This window comes from Heptranchias perlo, chromosome 10 (assembly GCF_035084215.1).
Source record: "Heptranchias perlo isolate sHepPer1 chromosome 10, sHepPer1.hap1, whole genome shotgun sequence".
Classification (NCBI taxonomy): Eukaryota; Metazoa; Chordata; class Chondrichthyes; order Hexanchiformes; family Hexanchidae; genus Heptranchias; species Heptranchias perlo.
In genome coordinates this window covers 31,277,534-31,298,835 of record NC_090334.1, presented here as the reverse complement: position 1 = coordinate 31,298,835, position 21,302 = coordinate 31,277,534, and the positions used below count along the sequence as shown (strand labels likewise).

The 21,302-nt window shown below is 40.4% G+C and overlaps 1 protein-coding gene across 2 annotated transcripts in view; it reads left to right on the top strand.

Moving 5' to 3' along the window:
- The window catches only part of prkd1 (protein kinase D1), a 249,547-nt gene extending 229,484 nt beyond the window's left edge, over positions 1 to 20,063 (top strand). For both annotated transcript variants that reach the window (XM_067991386.1, XM_067991385.1), the window contains 9 exons: positions 757 to 1,036; positions 4,041 to 4,093; positions 9,897 to 9,969; positions 11,792 to 11,898; positions 12,438 to 12,599; positions 14,171 to 14,269; positions 14,413 to 14,680; positions 16,907 to 16,992; positions 19,004 to 20,063. In XM_067991386.1, coding sequence (XP_067847487.1) covers positions 757 to 1,036; positions 4,041 to 4,093; positions 9,897 to 9,969; positions 11,792 to 11,898; positions 12,438 to 12,599; positions 14,171 to 14,269; positions 14,413 to 14,680; positions 16,907 to 16,992; positions 19,004 to 19,222 — 1,347 coding nt within the window. In that variant the 3' untranslated portion in view covers positions 19,223 to 20,063. The remainder of the gene's footprint in view (positions 1 to 756; positions 1,037 to 4,040; positions 4,094 to 9,896; positions 9,970 to 11,791; positions 11,899 to 12,437; positions 12,600 to 14,170; positions 14,270 to 14,412; positions 14,681 to 16,906; positions 16,993 to 19,003) is intronic.
- The last annotated feature ends 1,239 nt before the right edge of the window (positions 20,064 to 21,302 follow it).

Sequence of the window (21,302 nt, the reverse complement as noted above, 5' to 3'; positions counted from 1 at the left end):
CACTGACAAAACAATGGGGAGGGATGAAAAATACATCATATTCCATGGAGGTGAAAATTTGAGACAAGCTTCCTCTGGGAGGTTACTCTGCAAGATTTTCCTCCCCAAAATTACATAGGCCAAAAATATTTTTTAAATGAAGAGTCTCAAAAATTCACAAATCATTTAGTTTTACAAACTTGTAACAAACTGCATCATGGGTGTTCCCTGATGTCTGAGCGTGTAATATATTAAATGTTGCGGAACTGAGCCACACAGATAAGGAAGGTTTCTGGTTCAAACGTTGCTCTGGACTGAGTGACCTGACCTAAGGCGACAACAATTGGCCTCAGTGTCCCTGGGTTCGCAGTGGGGACATGAGTCAGGGTTCAGGCTCCTGATCATTATTCAGCGATCCCTAATGGAAAGTGTGCATGCACATACTTCTGGAGAGGAGAATATTGGCCTGAACTGCAGTGTTCCTCAGTTGAATAGTCTGTTAACACTCATTGTCCGGATACCAGAAGGCTGCCTGTACCAATGGAACTGGATCCCAACATTAGCCTTCAAGGAAGGAGTAGAGAAAGGGGAAGAGAAAAATTGGGAGGAGGGAAAAATATATTTGTTACAAAATTGTAACCCACTCTGATATAATTTTGAACAGTGCTTTCACAATCTGTGATCCTAAAATAACACCTTGCTCAAATTGTCATATTGCTTATTATGAGTGATTTTTTTTTAATGCATGAAATTTTTTAAAACTCTTTTTAATTGCAGGAAATTCCGCTATCTGAAATTCTATCTTTGGAACCTGCAAAGAACTTCAATGTATTACCTGCTGGAGCTAATGCTCACTGTTTTGAAATTACCACTGCAAATGTGGTCTACTTTGTTGGTGAAAACCTGACTAATCATTTGAGTACACCAAAAAACAACAGTGTGTTGACAGGTGGCACAGGGTTGGATGTTGCCCAGATGTGGGAGTTGGCCATCCAGCATGCTTTGATGCCAGTCATTCCAAAAGGTTCATCTGCAGCATCAGTGCACAGCCTGCACAGTAAGTGAGATTTATAATATGAAATAATCCAATGCAAAAATCTTTAACGTCTTAAATATAGTGGAAAACACTCGCTGCTAACAGTAAAATGCTTTTCCCTTCTATATATTTATACAAGAAGAAAAATGTGTTATTTTTAAAAGGTAGTTGGAGAATATCTAAGATTTGTGATGTGTTACTATTCCCAGAACCATATAAAACAGGATTCACCTGCCTTCACGAATATTTCACCATAATATTGGGAAAAAAGTAGTGGGGGAGAATCTTGGTAAAACTATGTGGGCTGTCACAATTTGTGTTAGCCCATCATCATATTGTTGATTAGAAATCTAGTGAAAGCTTTTATTTAAGGCTGCAGCATCAGTGTGAAAAGGTTTCACTTCACACCAACACTGCAGTTAACAACGTAAATGCAGCCTGCAATGTAAATGCAGGGTGAGTGGGCAAGAACATGGCAGATGCAGTATAACGTGGATAAATGTGAGGTTATCCACTTTGGTTGTAAAAACAGAAAGGCAGATTATGATCTGAATGGTGATAGATTGGGAAAAGGGGAGGTGCAATGAGACCTGGGTATCCTTGTACACCAGTCACTGAAAGCAAGTATTCAGGTGCAGCAAGCAGTTAGGAAGGTGAATGGTATGTTGGCCTTCATTGCAAGAGGATTTGAGTATAGGAGCAGGGATGTCTTACTGCAGTTATACAGGGCCTTGTGAGACCTCATCTGGAGTATTGTGTGCAGTTTTGGTCTCCTTATCTGAGGAAGGATGTCCTTGCCATGGAGGGAGTGCAACAAAAGTTTACCAGACTGATTCCTGGGATGGCAGGACTGACGTATGAGGAGAGATTGGGTCAACTAGGCCTTTATTCACTAGAGTTTAGAAGAATGAGAGGTGATCTCATCAAAACATATAAAATTCTAACAGGACGAGACAGACTAGATGCAGGGAGGATGTTCCCGATGGTTGGGGAGTCCAGAACCAGGGGTCATAGTCTCAGGATATGGGGTATGCCATTTAGAACCGAGATGAGGAGAAATTTCTTCACTCAGAGGGTGGTGAACCTGTGGAATTCTCTACCACAGAAGGCAGTGGAGGCCAAGTCATTAGATGTATTCAAGAAGGGGATAGATATATTTCTTAATGCTAAAGGGATCAAGGGATATGGGGAAAAAGCGGGAACAGGGTACTGAGTTAGACGATCAGCCATGATCATTTTGAATGGCGGAGGAGGCCCGAATGGCCGACTCTTGCTCCTATTTTCTATGTTTCTATGAATCCAGAGTCAGCATTTACATAGCAACTTTCGCATCCTCAGGATGTTTCAAAGCGCTTCACAGCTATTGAAGTACTTTTAAAGTATAGTCACTGTTGTAAGGTAGTCAAATGTGACAGCGAATTTGCGCATAAACAGCAATGAGATAAATGATGAGATAAATTGTTTTAGTGGTGTTGGTTGAGGGATAATTGTTGACCAGAATCCCAGGAGAAATCTCCTGCTCTTCTTTGAAAAAGTGCCATGGAATCTTTTACGTCCACCTGAGAAGCCAGATGGGGCCTCAGTTTAATGTCCCTTTCAAAAGAGGTGCCTCCAATGGTGCAGTGCTCCCTCAGTACTGCACTGAAGTGTCATCCTAGATTATGGGCTCAAGTCTCTGAAGTGGGGCTTGACTTTCTGGCTCAGAGATTAGAGCACAACCACTCAGCCAAGGATGACATCTCGTCGTACTCAGCCATTGAGTTTTTAAAAAAAATCAGTTCTGTGATCATCAGAAAACTACCTGTTTCTTTGTGGCCAACCTAGCCCAGACATGACTGAAACTGAACACTCCAAGTGAAACAAAGCTGTAGAAGGAAAGGGAAGAAGCAGAACGCAGGTCCAGTCGTAATGCTGTTTTCTATGGCTATCAATAGAATAACTTTTTTTTAATGCAAAGTTATTCTATGAAAAGCTGTAAATTTATTTTCTGCTTCCACCCCCTCCCCTTCGATTAGTCAAAAACTCCATTATCATTGTATCATGCAACTACCAGGATGGTAGAAGGCGAACTGGATGGACCTTGGTCTTTTTTCATCTAGCAATTCCTATGTTTCCCCTTCTCCCTTGCACACGATATTGGAAACTTTTTAATTGAGCATTCAGGTGAAACTGTGCAGGCTGTTTCTAGAATAGGCACAGAATGCAAATATAATTTCAGGTAAGCACGAAATAAACATTTATCGAATAAATCTTTGATTTGAACCTGTGACTGAAAATCCCCTTGATTCTTTTTTCTTCTTAAAGTATTGCTCAGGTTCCAATGTCAAAATATGTTTGAAATCTGGAGAAGTAGATATATAAGGACACTATTACATGATATATTTGGATCTACTGGTCAGGGCTGTAGGGGATTGCCTCGAACGTGACCGGCAGATCTTGGGTTTGAGTAGACGAGAACTTTTATTGTAATCTTTTTCACAAATGCGAGAGCTTCACAATTGAATGGCAGAACAGTCATAGCTCTGGCCACACAAGCACAGTGTGAATGATTAGATACCTGAGAAGGCCCTATTATACCTGGCATCACTTACTTGCCCAACACACACTCTCACAGTATGAAACTCTTCACGTACACCGTGCTAGCTAACATATTGGGTGTTTGCATTATGACCGGCACTAAAATTTTTTAACAAATCGAGTAAAACCAATTGACAGTTCTGTCTAGAGAGTGTTGTGATGTCACCAACATTAGATTGTTTGCTTCCCCTCTAGATAAATAAATAATTTGAAGCAGCAAGGACCATCAGCTTACCGTAATTGGCACACAAGAGTTACAAATCATTTCTTTTCTTTTTAGGAGACACTGGGTTGCCCCAGTGTCATCAACCCAAATTAAAGAAAACTAAGACAAGTGCCCCCTTTTTTGAGATGACACAAATAAAGACATATTTTGAATTACTGAACAGATCCGCTGCGAGCAGGGTCATTTCATGGCAGTAAATTCAGTTTTATTCTCTTTTAACAGGAGACGTGTCTATCAGTATCTCAGTGTCAAACTGCCAGATCCAAGAGAATGTGGTGAGTAGTGTTTGAAGAAGAGAAAAGCACTTTAATGTTCACAAACTGCAATGAAAATCCATCACTGCAGCCCAATTGTGCCATTTTAAATTACTGCACTTCAGACAGTCTTATTTTTCTTCTGTGCTGTCCATTTTGTTTATCAAGCCTGCTTAAAAGAACAGTCAATTCTGGGAGGGCCAGTCAATGGCCTCTTGCAGGATACTGAAAATAGATACGGATGATCGATCAGAAAAGTCACAACCAAATTCAAGAGTAGCTGATTATTGACCCTTCATATTCCACAGCCCCTCCAATCCTATCTTGCCTGCAATGAGACACTATGGTTCAGGTGTAAATGTTCACCTAATCTCGGATCAGTTTTTTTAAAGTAGCAAGTACTGGTCAAAGTTGCAACTTAAATCACTTCAATGCAGATAGGCTGTTTCATAAGAACATAAGAAATAGGAGCAGGAGTAGGCCATACGGCCCCTCGAGCCTGCTGTGCCATTCAATAAGATTAAGGCTGATCTTCGACCTCAATTCCACTTTCCCGCCCGATCCTCATATCCCTTGATTACCCCAGAGTCCAAAAATCTATCCATCTCAACCTTGAATATATTCAATGACTCAGCATCCACAGCCCTCTGAGGTAGAGAATTCCAAAGATTCACAACCTTCTGCGTGAAGAAATTCCTCCTCATCTCAGTCTTGAATGGCCACCCTCTTATCCAGTGACTATTCCCCTAGTTCTAGACTCTCTAGCCAGGAGATACAATCTCTCAGCATCTACCCTGTCAATCCTCCTCATAATCTTAAATGTTTCAATGAGATCACTTCTCATTTTTCTAAACTCCAGAGAGTCCATTCTACTCAACCTGTCTTCATAGGACAGCCCTCTCGTCCCAGGAATTAATCTAGTGAACCTTCACTGCCTCCAAGGCAAGTATATCCTTCCTTAGATAAGGAGACCAAAACTGTATGCAGTACTCCAGGTGAGGTCTCACTAAAGCCCTGTTCAATTGTAGTAAGACTTCCTTACTCTTGTACTCCAACCCCCTTGCAATAAAGGCCAACATGCCATTTGCTTTCCTAATTGCTTGCTGTAACTGCAAACTAACTTTTTGTGTTTCTTGTATGAGGACACCCAAGTCTCTCTGAACACCAACATTTAATAGTTTCTCACCATTTAAAAAAATTCTGTTTTTCTATTCTTCCTACCAAAGTGAATAACTTCACATTTCCCCACATTATACTCCACCTGCCACCTTCTTGCCCACTCACTTCATCTATCTATATCCCTTTGCAGATTCTTTGTGTCCTCCTCACAGCTTACTTTCCCACCTAGCTTTGTATTGTCAGCAAACTTGGATACATTACACTCGGTCCCTTCATCCAAGTCATTAATATAGATTGTAAATAGCTGAGACCCAAGCACCGATCCTTGTGACACCCCACTAGTTACAACCTGCCAACCTGAGAATGACCCATTTTTCCCTACTCTCTGTTTTCTGTCCTTTAACCAATCCTCTATCCATGCTAATATATTATCCCCAACCCCATGTGCCCTTATCTTGTATCACAGGTCTGTCTGTGGACCGGGAAATAGAGGAGCTAAAAAGTAAAATGCAAATGTAAGAAATAAATTTCCAGCTGTAAACTATTATTTTTAAACGTGTTTCCTGGAAAATGGAAATACTCATTAAAAGAAGGCAAGAGAACGGCAGAGAGGAAGTTAGCTTTGAGGAGCAGAAACTAATTAGAGCCTAGAAATGATTGATGGCAATATTATCAGATGAACACTAGGGGGCAGAAATCCACCTTGGGCAGTGGCACAAAACGGGTGGTAGACGATGGGTCACCCGTTATACTCCCCGCCTGATATGCTCCCTGCCCGTTATATGCTCCGGCGATACTCTCCCCGCCTGATACACGGCCTGCCCGATAGACTCCCCGCCCATTACACCCCACGCCTGATACACGGCCCGCCCGATACACGCCCGCCATTACATTCCCCACCCGATACAATCCCCGCCCATTACTCCTGTTATATGCTCCGCCCGATTCTTGCCCCGCCCCATACACTCTCCTCCCATTATATTCCCTGCCCAATAAACTCCCTGCACGTTATACTCCCCATCCGTTACACTCCCCGCCCGTTACACACCCGCCCATTAGACTCCCTGCCCGATATACGGCCCACCCGATACACGCCCTGCCTGTTATACTCCACGCCCGTTACACTCCCCGCTCAATACACTCCCCGCCTATTATATGCCCCGCTGGATAGTCTCCCCGCCCATTACAACAGGAGGAGGAGGCTCTGCAAACATTCTCATCCTCAATGATGGCGGAGTCCAGCACAAGAGTGAAAAAGACAAGGCTGAAGTGTTTGCAACCATCTTCAGCCAGAAGTGCCAAGTGGATGATCCATTTCGGCCTCCTCCCGATATCCCCACCATCACAGAAGCCAGTCTTCAGCCAATTCGATTCACTCCACATGATATCAAGAAACGGCTGAGTGCACTGGATACAGCAAAGGCTATCGGCCCCGACAACATCCCAGCTGTAGTGCTGAAGACTTGTGCTCCAGAACTAGCCACGCCTCTAGCCAAGCTGTTCCAGTACAGCTATAACACTGGCATCTACCCGACAATGTGGAAAATTGCCCAGGTATGTCCTGTCCACAAAAAGCAGGACAAATCCAATCCGGCCAATTACTGCCTCATCAGCCTACTCTCAATCATCAGCAAAGTGATTGAAGGTGTCATTGACAGTGCTATCAAGCAGCACCTACTCACCAATAACCTGCTCACCGATGCTCAGTTTGGGTTCCGCCAGGACCACTCGGCTCCAGACCTCATTACAGCCTTGGTCCAAACATGGACAAAAGAGCTGAATTCCAGAGGTGAAGTGAGAGTGACTGCCTTTGACATCAAGGCAGCATTTGACCGAGTGTGGCACCAAGGAGCCCTAGTAAAATTGAAGTCAATGGGAATCAGGGGGAAAATTCTCCATTGGCTGGAGTCATACCTAGCACAAAGGAAGATGGTAGTGGTTATTGGAGGCCAATCATCTCAGCCCCAGGACATTGCTGCAGGAGTTCCTCAGGGCAGTGTCCTAGGCCCAACCATCTTCAGCTGCTTCATCAATGACCTTCCCTCCATCATAAGGTCAGAAATAGGGATGTTCGCTGATGATTGCACAGTGTTCAGTTCCATTCGCAACCCTTCAAATAATGAAGCAGTCCGAGCCCGCATGCAGCAAGACCTGGACAACATCCAGGCTTGGGCTCATAAGTGGCAAGTAACATTCACGCCAGACAAGTGCCAGGCAATGACCATCTCCAACAAGAGAGAGTCTAACCACCTCCCCTTCACATTCAACGGCATTATCATTGCCGAATCCCCCACCATCAACATCCTGGGGGTCACCATTGACCAGAAACTTAATTGGACCAGCCATATAAATACTGTGGCTACGAGATCGGGTCAGAGGCTGGGTATTCTGCGGCGAGTGACTCACCTCCTGACTCCCCAGAGCCTTTCTACCATCTACAAGGCACAAGTCAGGAGTGTGATGGAATACTCTCCACTTGCCTGGATGAGTGCAGCTCCAACAACACTTATGAAGCTCGACACCATCCAGGACAAAGCAGCCCGCTTGATTGGCACCCCATCCACCACCCTAAACATTCACTCCCTTCACCACCGGCGCACAGTGGCTGCAGTGTGTACCATCCACAGGATGCACTGCAGCAACTCGCCAAGGCTTCTTCGACAGCACCTCCCAAACCCACGACCTCTACCACCTAGAAGGACAAGAGCAGCAGGCACATGGGAACAACACCACCTGCACGTTCCCCTCCAAGTCACACACCATCCCGACTTGGAAATATATCACCATTCCTTCATCGTCGCTGGGTCAAAATCCTGGAACTCCCTTCCTAACAGCAATGTGGGAGAACCTTCACCACACAGACTGCAGCAGTTCAAGGAGACGGCTCACCACCACCTTCTCAAGGGCAATTAGGGATGGGCAATAAATGCTGGCCTCGCCAGCAATGCCCACATCCCATGAACGAATAAAAAAAAACTCCCTGCCTGATACATGCCCCGCCCGTTACTCGCCGGCCTGTTACATTCCCCTTCCGATACACTCCCCGCCCGTTACATGCCTGATATTGAAGTCCATTGATTGTAGCGGGCGGAGTGTATATCGGGCGAGGCATTTAATGGGTGGGGCTCTAATGGGCAACGAAGGCAATCCCGCCTGTTTTGCATTACTGCCCAAGGCAATTTTTTACCCTGCATTGCTTGTATGACATTTCATTTGTCGCTCTTTTTAACATATTTATCCCATTTATTTTAAGTGGATTAATATCTCTGCTAAAATAACTGACAGAGGAATGTCATATGAACAGGCTAAACACTTAGCTCCTAATAGCAATTTATGGCTTAAATTTCCACTTTTAATTTACCGTTCTGCGTAAAATTTTAGAACCAAGGTCCAAAGTCTTCACAGGCTGTTAACATAAAATCACCTTAATCTAGTCCACCATGATATATACAAGTATATAAATGGAGTACTTTATGAGGACCTCTCAATCTGTGTTGAACAAAGAAGGATTTGGAGGGCCGCAGGAGATTATGAAAGGGTAACCTGAGATCACAATAGTTCATTTCCCCATTGACTTGATTTATATACTCATGTGTTGCAGAGTTTTTATTTCTATTGGGTTTCTACCCTTCCAATATTTTCATTTCTCCACCTTCCCGAGCGGGGGCATTTAGAACATCCAAGAGTTACTCTACTTAATTTTCCACAAGTCTTCCAATTATCCACTTGTGTATGTGGTCAATTGGTTCAATTGCATCTCTACACTTGTTAAACTAATGGGAAAATCAATAGAACATTTAAAATGGGTTATGCGGATCGGATGTATCCTTGGAATAGCCTTCTCTGTAAAAACCGTCATCACTGTAAGAAATGAATCAGCCTGAAGCAGATGTTTCTCTCCAGCCATTCGACAAAAATAATTTTAACTTGAAAAAGTTGCTTTTTATATTAAAGAATGTGATTGGGGTACTTTGAGGACATGTTGTAGCCAAATGTCAAATACCTATTTATATTTGATGGGTGAGGATAATTTCAAGGATCATGAGTGACACTGTCTTCAATGGGTTGTGTCAGTGATCTTCACACACTAAACATAAATGACTGTTTCACACTCATCTATTACATTCTCAGTTGATGCCCTAAGGGTGCAACTAAATTGTGTTTCTTCAGAGTTTATTAGCTTTATTTGTGTATCTTATAACTAGTTTATATCATGAAAAACATCACAAAGAGAGCACTGACAGTGGTATCAGTTCATAAGTTACTGATAAAGCATTACGACCTGTGGTATAAAAAGAGAAAGTCGTCTTACAAGGTAACCTAGCTCTTTATAAAAAATCTTATATTATAGTTTCAAATTTTAATTCAATCTTTATGAAAGGTTTGTATGTATTTCCATTTATTCAGACAATACTTGCTTAAGTTACAAAACATCTCTGATGATTCCTAAATATATACTTTTCTGTCATAGAACTTGTGAAATATTTTGCCCCTGAATGCTATAAAATATTACTCTGAGTTGGAGATGAGGAAAATATGAGAGCAATATACAGGAGCTTAATTTTTGCCTTTTCAGGAATAGATGCAGAGTCTTTAACTGCGATTTTTTTTTTATCTTGGTGAGGAAATCTTTCTTCAGTAATGAGGCTTGTGTAAGCTATTTTAGTAAATGTTAAAATGCAATAATGTTACTGTATTCCAACAGGATATCAGCACAGTGTATCAAATATTTCCAGATGAAGTGCTGGGATCGGGACAGTTTGGAATAGTCTACGGAGGTAATAAAACTTACCATAACATCTAGAAATTACCATAATTTAACAGCATCAAGGATGTCTGTATTCACGGGTAATTGAACTGTAGAATAACTATAAAGAAAGAAAGACTTGCATTTATATAGTGCCTTTCATGACCTCAGGACATCCCAAAGCGCTTTTTAGCCAATGGGTTACTTTTGAAGTGTAGTCACTGTTGTAATGTAGGAAACTATATCCTAAGTACACTCATTCAGTTGAAAGTAGCTATTTTATGTTGAGCGATTTCCCAATTTATTAATATTTCTGTAAACTTTAATTTCTCCATTCATGGTACAAAATCCTATTTTGTATTATAACCAGTCACACAATCTACATTTGGTGATCTGCAGGCAGTGATTTTCAGACTGAATAATCTTTTTTGCAAAGGTATTTCTCTCCAGCAAGTAGTATAAAATAAACTGGTACTATTTTATACATGACATTTTATGGTCTGAGAGAAAGAAAAATCAGGTTTGTAAAATGAATCTTTAACCTGGGCAATCACTCGCTTTGATGTGCCAATTCTCCTGTTAGTGTGAAGAACTTGACAGTTGCACCAAGTGATGCAAGAGATGTAGGAGAAAAGGTTTAACAGCTGTCTGCAACATGTAAGTTAATGATTCCTCCATCATATGATGGGCAGATGGTAGTGCAAAGCTTTGCATAGATTGCAGATATTGTATGAAAATTTTACAGGAAATGTCACCTATATTTAAGCTTAATTTCTTATTTAAATACTATAATTAAACATTTATCTACAACAAAGCACTAAACGAAAAGAGTAAACTCCTGCGAGCTCCTATTGCTGTGCTAAATCTGTTATTATCATGCCAAATAATTGATCATTCTTGCAGATCTTACTTTTGCCTGCATTGATATCCAGAATGATTGGATACAAATTTCAACCATCAAAACCTGGAATGTAAGTGGATGAAATCACAAACCAGGAAAATCAGATGCATATAGATTCTATTTCAAATCATGAATTGCACTTCATGGAAAATGTGCAGGTATATACTACAGTCACTAGATCAGCTTAAACATATCCTGAATAGTAAAGTCACAGTGAGCGGCTACACACACAAAACATGCAAAACATGTTACAATTGGCAAATAATCACTTACTGAAGAGTACCAACAAACCAGCCAGTCACCAAGAAATCTATTCTTCCACTCGTGATTCATTTTTACAATCTATTTTCTGCCTTGCTAAAGGACAATTACCGTCAATGAAAGTGCTTCACTGCAGTCATCTTTATGTCTTTCTAAATTCCAAGAGCTTTAACAATATCTAGTCATGGAAATTGTCCCTCAGGCCCTTTATTAGTTGAGTCAGTGATGCAGAGACTGGCATGGATGCACTGATACCCAGTCAGCTAAGGAATCCTCTTGCAGCACAAGCACTCAGTCCTTGTGCTTGTTCTCTTCAGCTACTGATTACAGCTGGGTCTTTTCTCAGTCTCCACCAAAGAAGAGGCAGCAACGATCATTTTACTTTGGTGATGTAGCTCAAAAATTATAAGCAATTGGCATAGAAGCAATGCTCAGCCCATTAAGGCAGTAAATACCATTGTTGAAAATGTGCACATGTGGGCACTGGTTGAGGACAGGAATAGCCTGCTGACACTCGCTGCCAGGATTCCGACAACAATAGTGGCCATTTGGGCGAAGCTCCATACGACCATCGAATGATAACCGAGGAGAGATGGAGAGGGGAGGAAATGCAATTCAACAATTTAAATATCACAAAAAAAATGTTCCATCATTACAGTCCTTACTTAAGACTTGAATTTTTTTTTGTTAGGCAAACATCGCAAGACAGGCAGAGATGTAGCGATCAAAGTAATTGATAAGCTAAGATTCCCAACTAAGCAAGAAAGTCAGCTTCGGAATGAAGTTGCCATTTTACAGGTAAATGGAGGAGAAATTCTGAATATTAGCACAAAACACTTGGAAACTTCAGAATTAGCATTGGGAGCATGGAGGGTGGGACATAGGGGGCTAACACACTGTCCTTTCACCTTTGAGACCCAGGGTAAAATCTAGTCCTGACTGAAGCATTGAAAGCCCTCTCACAACTGGCTGTAAGGATCCTATGTAAAGTAATTTTGGGAATTCTCAGCCCATTTTCTAGTGGGCAGAGTAGAGGGAGCTTTACTCTATCCGAGGCGAATTGCTTGGTACCAACACTGAAAAAAATTGTTTCATTCTGTCGGGCTGAAATCATCTTGAATGCAAAAAAACACCCAAAATATAAATCTTTCAAATATAAACTTTTAATGTCTTAAACTTTAAATGGTCGGTGCCTATTCTGTAATGTCAATCTTACCATAATGTTTAACTTTTCCACAAAACACCCAGACAACTTATTTTAAGGATATTGTTCCATTTAAAACTTCCATTATCTGTGGGAAAGAACATCTTTTTATAGATACAATTTCTTTGCCTAGAACCTGCATCACCCTGGTGTAGTGAATTTGGAATGCATGTTTGAGACTCCAGAAAGAGTGTTTGTTGTCATGGAAAAACTCCATGGAGACATGCTGGAAATGATCCTGTCAAGTGAGAAAGGACGACTGCCAGAACGCATAACAAAGTTTCTTATTACACAGGTATGTGACAATTACAAGGGCCAGCTGATTAATAATACATTCTTCAAAACTGGCATGTAAACAGGATCATCAATAGTACTGCTGGTGCACTTTCACTGTATTTTTTTTAAATAGTTGTCAAAACCAATACCCAGCCTGCAGCTAAAGTGAAGCATCTCTGCTGCAAAAATATCTCTAAGGTGACTTAACGTGAAAGGAAATGAAATATTAAAAAGCCAATGTATGGGATTTAATTTGCAATCCCCTTTGAACCCTTAGCTATTTGTGTTTAGTTCGAACAAGGGAGAAGCTCAAACTCATTTCTGAATTTACATTATAGATCTATTCCTCACCCAGATTACTCTGTTGAAATCAATTTAGACCTTGGGCACCACCTGTGCTCACCATAGGTCTGATCTTAAGACTGATTCAGAGTGGTGAAAAATAGTGCTGCTCAAACTACTTTGCAGCCTGCTCTACATATTCATCAAGTCATTTCTGGTTGTCTCACTTGAGATTCCTTCCAGTTAGTCATGACATATCCCTCCACTGCTGTCTTTCACCACAAGCTTAAGTAGTAGTTTGATCATCACAGATCTGAAGCCCTATCTTTTCTTTCCATTAGTCAAAACTCTTGCCTGTTATCGAAGGATGCTGATTCTTCTTTGCTGGCTTCTTGACTCTATTTACCATTCATCTCAGTTTAACAACAGAATTAACCCTTAAACTGCTGCCAGGTCCAGCAAAACTCTTGGCTCCTTGGTTGAAAATAGTTTTCAAGTTTTCAGCTCACTGACTATGAAAATAACGGTTAGAGCAATCAAGACATGGTAGAGGGGGAAATGCGGTGGATGTAGTCTACATGGAATTTCGGAAAGCCTTTGACAATGTACCACATGACAGATTACTGGAGAAGATTAAAGGGTGTGAAATTAGGGCAAACTGGATTAAAAATTGTTTTTTAATTAAAAATTTACGAGAAAGCAGAGCTTAGGAGTTAGAGGCAGTTTTTTCAGAGTGGTTGGTAGTGGTGTCCCTCAGGGTTCATTTCTGGGGCCACTTCTGTTCATTGTGTATATCAATGATTGGGATGTAGGCCTAGAGGGAGTAGTGTCAAAATTTACAGATGATACCAAATTAGCTCTGGGGGGAATTTTTTTTATTTAATGCTTGAAAACCAGCATTAAACACCTGGTTTTCCAGTCAATTAAAATCCCAAAATGTAAAGACTCACCTTGTTGCAACACAAATCTGTCAGATATGCAATTGAGTGAATTTTTGATGAGTTCTTACATATAGAAAATTGAACAGATTGCTTGGCATCATACCCTCACAACAGCCAGATGTTCATCATGCTGTAAAAATGAAAATGCTATACATTGCATAGAATTGTGGTACACATTATTTCCCATTACAGTAGCTCAAATTGCTATATTCTACATTGTGCATTCTTCCTTTCTTTAGTGCTCATAGAGCACTTCTTACAGTATAGTAAAATCCAATTATGTCTATTCCCAAAACATATGTTGAATAAACAGTAGATAATCGTCCTTGCATCGTGTTTTTAGTAATTTGATATTTTTTAAAAACAGATACTTGTTGCTTTGCGACATCTTCATTTCAAGAACATAGTTCACTGTGACCTGAAACCCGAGAATGTGCTGCTAGCATCGGCTGATCCCTTACCACAGGTTAGAGTCAATGTAAAATCTTAGTATCTGAATACAGATCCTGTAGATTTTCTATTTCTTTCCACTTCTGTACCATCCTTTTCTCTCAAAATGTTGCCCTAATCATTTTAATACTCATCATACTGGTGCTTTTCTAAATATAGGTCAAGCTTTGTGACTTTGGATTTGCACGTATAATTGGGGAGAAGTCTTTCAGGCGTTCTGTGGTGGGAACACCAGCATATTTGGCCCCAGAAGTGCTTCGGAACAAAGGTTATAATCGATCGTTAGATATGTGGTCTGTAGGCGTTATCGTCTATGTCAGTCTTAGTGGCACCTTTCCATTTAATGAGGACGAAGACATTCATGATCAAATCCAGAATGCTGCTTTCATGTACCCACCTAATCCCTGGAAGGAGATCTCCCTTGAAGGTAAATGTAATAAACAGACTCACTAAAGCACAGCAATGGGGTGCTAGAATCAAGGTAATATTTTAGTATTTCTCATTTCATTTCTAAGCTCAAAGCGAGATGCAGTCTCATTATTCTCTGAAGGAGAGTTACATAGAAAACAATGCTTTGGTTACCGCCCAGCTTTAATTATTTTGCAGAGTAAAAATCAGACCAAAGAAAAATTAATCACACATTTAATATCTTTGGTAGGTATGAGTGCAATACCCCACTCCATCAGGCACACATCCTGAATATTTACTCAACATTGTTTCATACAACATTGTGATATCGTCACCTCTTCATGGAGGTGAAAATTATAACGATGTTGCTTGCTAATCTCCATCTTATAATACTTTGTTTGATCTGCTTTATGTTCAGAGGTATTATCAAAGTAATTCTAAATACTGTGTCTGTCTTGTTTGTTTCCATTTTGAATTTTACATTTCTTCCCTTTACAAATTGTGGTCTCTGAGTACAAAAGAGCTGTCAGAAAGGCACTGTTGCGCTGATAATTACAGAGAATTTGGCAGATTGGCAACAGTTGTGAGAACGATAAGCCCTGTGCAACAGCTGCAGTATAACTACAGCTGACTTTTTAAAATAACTCAGATCATTCCTGCACCACATGTAAATTTATAACGCAAAGAATAGGAAAGAGCTGACAGTCCTGGTTTCTCTCATGCACGCAATGGGATTTAAACAATGCAACGGTATCAGGATAACGATACTAGTTTACCAGTTGGTGCTGGTGTGACAGTAAATGTATCAAAGCACACAGCTTTTAGTGGAACCGGGTTATAGCAATCACATATGGAGCCAAACTCCAGTCTATCTTTGTCATCCTTATTCGATCATACTTTTAATCTCTGAAACTATAATGCACCCACATGTTCTGCAGAAGCTTTAAAAAAATATTTAAACCCTCATTTTTTTTCTCCCCTTTTTCTCCTCTTCTCTCCTGAAGGTACTTCCTTATGTTGTCACAAGCAGTTGTTCTTCATGTGTGTGTCTAGACTGTGAGTGTTGGCAGGCTGTTCACTGTAGAGTATCACAGCCAGACTAGATCTTGTCCTCACTCAGCATCCACTTTCCAGTGGGAGTCACTAGATAGTAATCTGGGCAATTCCCCCCCCCACTATCATTGGCCAATTATAGCACAAACCGGCTGAGAATAACTAACATAGTATTGATTGAACCTAGTGGCACAGTTGAAAACAACGCTGCAAATATTCAAACAGAATGTGACTCCATTTTGTTCAGTGTGCCATAGATTAGCCTCTAACATAACAGGTGTAATCAGCCAGAAGTGATTGCAAAGACAGCCATTTTCATTTTTGCCATTGTGGGTTAACCATAGGAATCCTTGGTGGGTTAGTTGGAGAAATATGAGTTTTGAGTGCCTGATCTTCACATTGGCCGTGTTAAATTAAAACTTCAGATTTAATTTGGAGTCTAAATCTACCCAAATTATTTTCCTAAATTGTGAATGCAACTAATGAGATTCAAAATAGGCTTCAGTGATTGTATGTTGGATGGAAGACCAAGTAAAGATATTGGAAAACATAATTTTATTTTTTCTGGTCACTGGTTAGATTCCATAAATTGAAGAACCAGCATAGCTGTAGGGGAAGCTGAGATACTAGGTCTGGAATGATAGCACCAGCTCCTTAGTTACTTTGTTCAAGAGTATAATATCAAGTTAGAAGAAATATTTCGCAGTTGCTGCTCAGTTTTGTTTTCAGTATAATGTATAACTGTGTTCACTTTCAGAATAATAAGTTAAACCCCGTATACCTCAACATTTTTCATTTATGTCAGAGCTACTGCTTAACTTTCTGATTAGCATATTTTTGTTTCATAATACCTCAGTGTAACTTGAGAACAAACTACTGCACTAAGTAGCAATCACACTGGTAAACGGAATTGCTTGTGTTTGCCAAAGCATTTGTAAACGGCCTTTATAATTCATGTCAAATGTGTATGCTTTTTTTGTGATTGTTCATTCAGCCGAATGATGATGATGGATAGCTTTTGAAATCTGTAGCCCTGGGGTCAAGTTCACAGAGCCAGCACTTGACCCTTCAGATAAGCTTTATTTTGTTTACACGCACTTGCTGTTTTCATTGACATATTTGGCTTTAGAATCTAAATTATACTTCTGGATTTAAAAAGTGCATGGCAATTGATTGTTTTTTTATGTTCCAGCTATTGATGTCATCAATAACCTATTGCAAGTAAAAATGAGGAAACGTTTTAGTGTGGACAAGTCTCTCAGTCATCCTTGGTTGCAGGTGAGATTAGGGGAGTTTTTTTCTATAATTCATTAGGATAGTCAGTCAGAATTTCTGCACAATTTGTCATTTCTTAAGCCAATCCTGGAAGATGCTCCTGCATTATCAACTTCAGTACAGTCTCTCTCAGACTAGCACAAAGATTCAAGAATGCAATAGTTTGTCAATGTTTTATTTTAAAATTGAATTGCTTTCATTTCATTTTTGTAAATCTCCCATAGCTGGGAACCAGACCTTGCAGACTGAACTGCATTTTGTTTAGACATAGTCCCTTCTCATTTCATAACTGTAGAAATCAGCTCGGAAAAAAATGTACTAACACCCAGCTATAATGGAATAAGAGTGAGTGTGTATAAGTGCATATATGTATATTGTAGGTCAGTCCATTCTTGTGTCCTATCAGGACCACTACTGTCCTAAAACCAGGAGTAAACATGCACCCGTTGCCATCCTTGCTATATTAGTATTTGTACTGTAACTAGGTTTTTAAAACCATTTGTCTAAATCGATTTTAATATGATTGTTAAAGATTTGGATTTGCTGTAAATAGTTTCTTAGGTTCAGTGGCATTGGTCGTTCACATAAATGGTTCCCACGTCCCTCACTGCTCATTTTACGCTACCTGCCCAGGATGAATTTCACCCTCTCACTGCCCAATACCTCCTTATGTGATAGCTTAACACAGGTGATGTAACAACACATCCCCCTTGACATACGTCCTGGATATCATGTCTCCACCTGTGCTCCTCCAATCATTCACCAGGCAGATTGTTACCCATTCAATGAGACATGGCCAGAAGAATCATTAAGTTGTTTTATTTTTCATACAGCAAGTGAACATACCGTTATGATTGGACTCACTTAATTTAATCAGCACAACTTGTCTATCTATAGTAATACAAAATAATAAATATGCTGTGCTTCTCATATTGGTGGTCATCTTGTTTGACTTAAGCAAAATAATTTCTAACTACCCTCCTGCACCCTAACCTTCTGAGTCTGGACAAAAGCCTGCCCGAACAGCTTTCTGTTTAAAAACCTGTCAGCACATGTTTCTGTCCCTATTTTGAACCCATCTGTTCACAACCAGAGGAGAGGGCCTATGCCGGAGAACCCCTGCTGAATGCAGGACCAGAGACTTCCCAACATAATGGGTGCAAGGTGTTTATCAATTACTGAGACAGGCTAACATATTGCTTATTGTGTCCAGTGTTTGGAAAACAGCTTCATTGCCTAGCTCATTAGCATTTTAACCACCCTTTGGTTTGGTGTTTCTTTAAAAAATTGTGTGAATGAACTTTGCTTTAAAAAACAAACATTAAATGTAACTCTTTTCCAAATCCTTTCTGTGGAACAATGGTCCAAAAAAATCCCAAAAAGTGACAGTGATAAAGAAAAATATAAAGCTGATCACAATCTACTTAAAGGTTTTAAAATAAGAACACAAAATGCTGGAAATACTCAGCAGGTCAGGCAGCATCTGTGGAGAGAGAAACAGAGTTAATGTTTCAGGTCGATGACCTTTCGTCAGAACTGGAAGCGTTGGTAATGGTTCTGATGTTGCCATTTACAGTTCCTCTTGACCCATCTTTTGCTTCTTTACTTGTCCCATTACCACCCTCCTTGCCTTGCACCATCACTCGTTTTGTCATTTAATCACTCCTGCCCTCCCACCCTATCAGAGACCTTCCTTTTTGTTTTTCCTTCTCTCCCCTTCCTCCTCCCCCCCTCCCTTTCCCTGGCTCTGTACTTGCTCAAAAACTGTTAAATCTTTAACTTCTTCCAGTCCTGATGAAAGGGCATTGACCTGAAATGTTAACTCTGTTTCTTTTCCGATGGATGCTGTTTGACCTGCTGAGTATTTCCAGCATTTTCTGTTTTTATTTCAGATTTCAAGCATCCGCAGGATTTTGCTTTTGACCTAAAGGTTTTACATGTGTATGAACTCTGTAAACAGCAACATGTTGACTCTGCAACCTCATGGTTTCTTTTCTTTTTCTTTGTTTTGAAGGATTACCAAACGTGGCTGGATTTACGAGAGCTTGAGTGTAAATTTGGAGAACGCTATATCACTCATGAGAGTGATGATTCCCGCTGGGAACAGTTTGCTGGACTGCATGGCTTGGAGTACCCAACGCATCTAGTCAATCAAAAAACTGACTGCAGTGAGAACACCGAGATGGAGGAGGTAGAAATGAAGGCTCTGAGCGAGCGGGTCAGCATTCTTTGAAAGGAAGTAGGACTCAAGTATTCTAACGAGCAGACCAAGGAGCAAGCGGGAAGAACCCATGTCAAACAGCTGCAACTTCTGCCCCAATCACAGATGGGAGGGTTGCTTGGTTTCTACTGATGAATGTAAACTTGCAAAGCAACTGCTATTCTAATCCAGTTTCAACCCCAATGGTCATACTCCAACAGTTAAAAAGTAATGTACACTTGAGACTTTTAAATTTGACAAGTTCACTTATTGCATTTCAAACAGCATTGTGCATATATTTTTGTGTGTGTGCGACTATGTTCTTGTACACCCTGTGCTAATGGGAAGCACTAAATCTATAACTCCAAGTTAATAGATTGTATTTTTCACATTCCGGTTTCCAGTGTGCCTTTGCTGGTGAGCATTTCCATGTATTCTACAACGTACCTCCAGTTGGGGTGAGAACTTATTTGTAAATTTTGCTTTATAACGTGTTTTTAACCTCTTTCAGTATTTAGCTGTATGCCAACTCTTGGAAGAGTATAACATTATAGCTGTTCTGTGAACAATTTTCAGCTTGTTTAGAAGAAAGAATTTTTAAAAATATACATGTAATTTTTGGGATAACCATGTTCAAAATGTATAGCTTATCAGCAACAAACTGCAATGAGGGAATAATACTCGATGTACAGTGAAAGAACACTTGTTTTATGTACAAATGTGAGCTGCTCTTGTAAGCCTCAATGCCTTAGTTATGGTGTTTCTTACAGGATTGGTCAGGTTGAATTCTGCTACCTTCTTTATGTTGTAGCATTTTAACTAAACATTGCTTGATACCATGTGGCCTCTGTCTAAAAGGTTTGAATGAATTAAAGTGTTGTCAAAATTTGTCTGATCAGGAAGTTTCATTTCCAGGTAGCCTTGAAATTTTTTTGCCACAACTTCAAGAACAAAAACTGAATCGAACTTTTGAAATCTCTGGCATATAATCATATGGTCCTTGGCATCTCTCCAACTGCCTAGATTTCTCTCCAACATGACTAACCGCCATGCCTGTCCTGGCCATTTCAACTCTTTGCCATAAAACAAACTTCTGAATTACTGTAGCAAGGTTCTTGCTATGAAACCCTAATCCACTAGGTGCCCACCACCTCAGCTGTAGTTTCTGTCGAGCTGCTCTCCTTTGCTATATGCACACACTGAGGCTTCACTTGACATCACAGAATCAAATTTCTCATCTACAATTAAATAACACCAAAATCAAACAAAAAAGATATAGATTTCCACTCTTGGGAAGATACGTTACATCGATGTAGTCTGTTTGCTCCTATTGTTTAGGTGGATTCACCATTCAAAATAGAGCAATGAGATCTCTCTATGTCTTGTCCAACATTCCTCCTTTTGTGGCCGTTTGTGGGATGTTGTTATACACAAAATGGCTGATACATTCATCAATACAACAGGTACTACATTTAAAAAGAATCACTTGTTACGGTGTGAAGCAATTAAGGATATTTTGTGAATCCATCTCACCTCTTGTCAGGTTTTGGATTTACAGAGAATTACACAGGAACAGGCCATTCGGCCCAACAGGTCTGTGCCGGTGTTCATGCTCCACACGAGCCTCCTCCCACTCTACTTCATCTAACCCTATCAGCATATCCTTCTATTCCTTTCTCCCTCATGTACTTATCTAGGTTCCCCTTAAACGTATCTATGCTATTTGCCTCAACTACTCCTCGTGGTAGCAAGTTCCACATTCTAACCACTCCCTTTGAATTTGATTCAAACATGGCGACCTCACCCATGTTACATATGCCGTTTCCCACTGACTGTAGTCTTCCGAGAGTTCTCCTTCACGACACTGGGGGCAGAAAGGGTTTGGCGCCAGAACACAAAGCTGTCGTTTGAGAAGTCCCACGCCTGCATACCATGAACAGCAGCGCCCAGGAGATCAATCACTGATTCCGGAAGACTCCTGGGAGACAATCCGGGAAGGCTGAAAACCCTAGCTGAGGAGCCATTAAAATATGAAAATTTTTGGATTGAAGTTCTGATTATTTTTGTGAGTCACATGACAGCACCTGAAGTATTTCATATGTCTACAATTTAC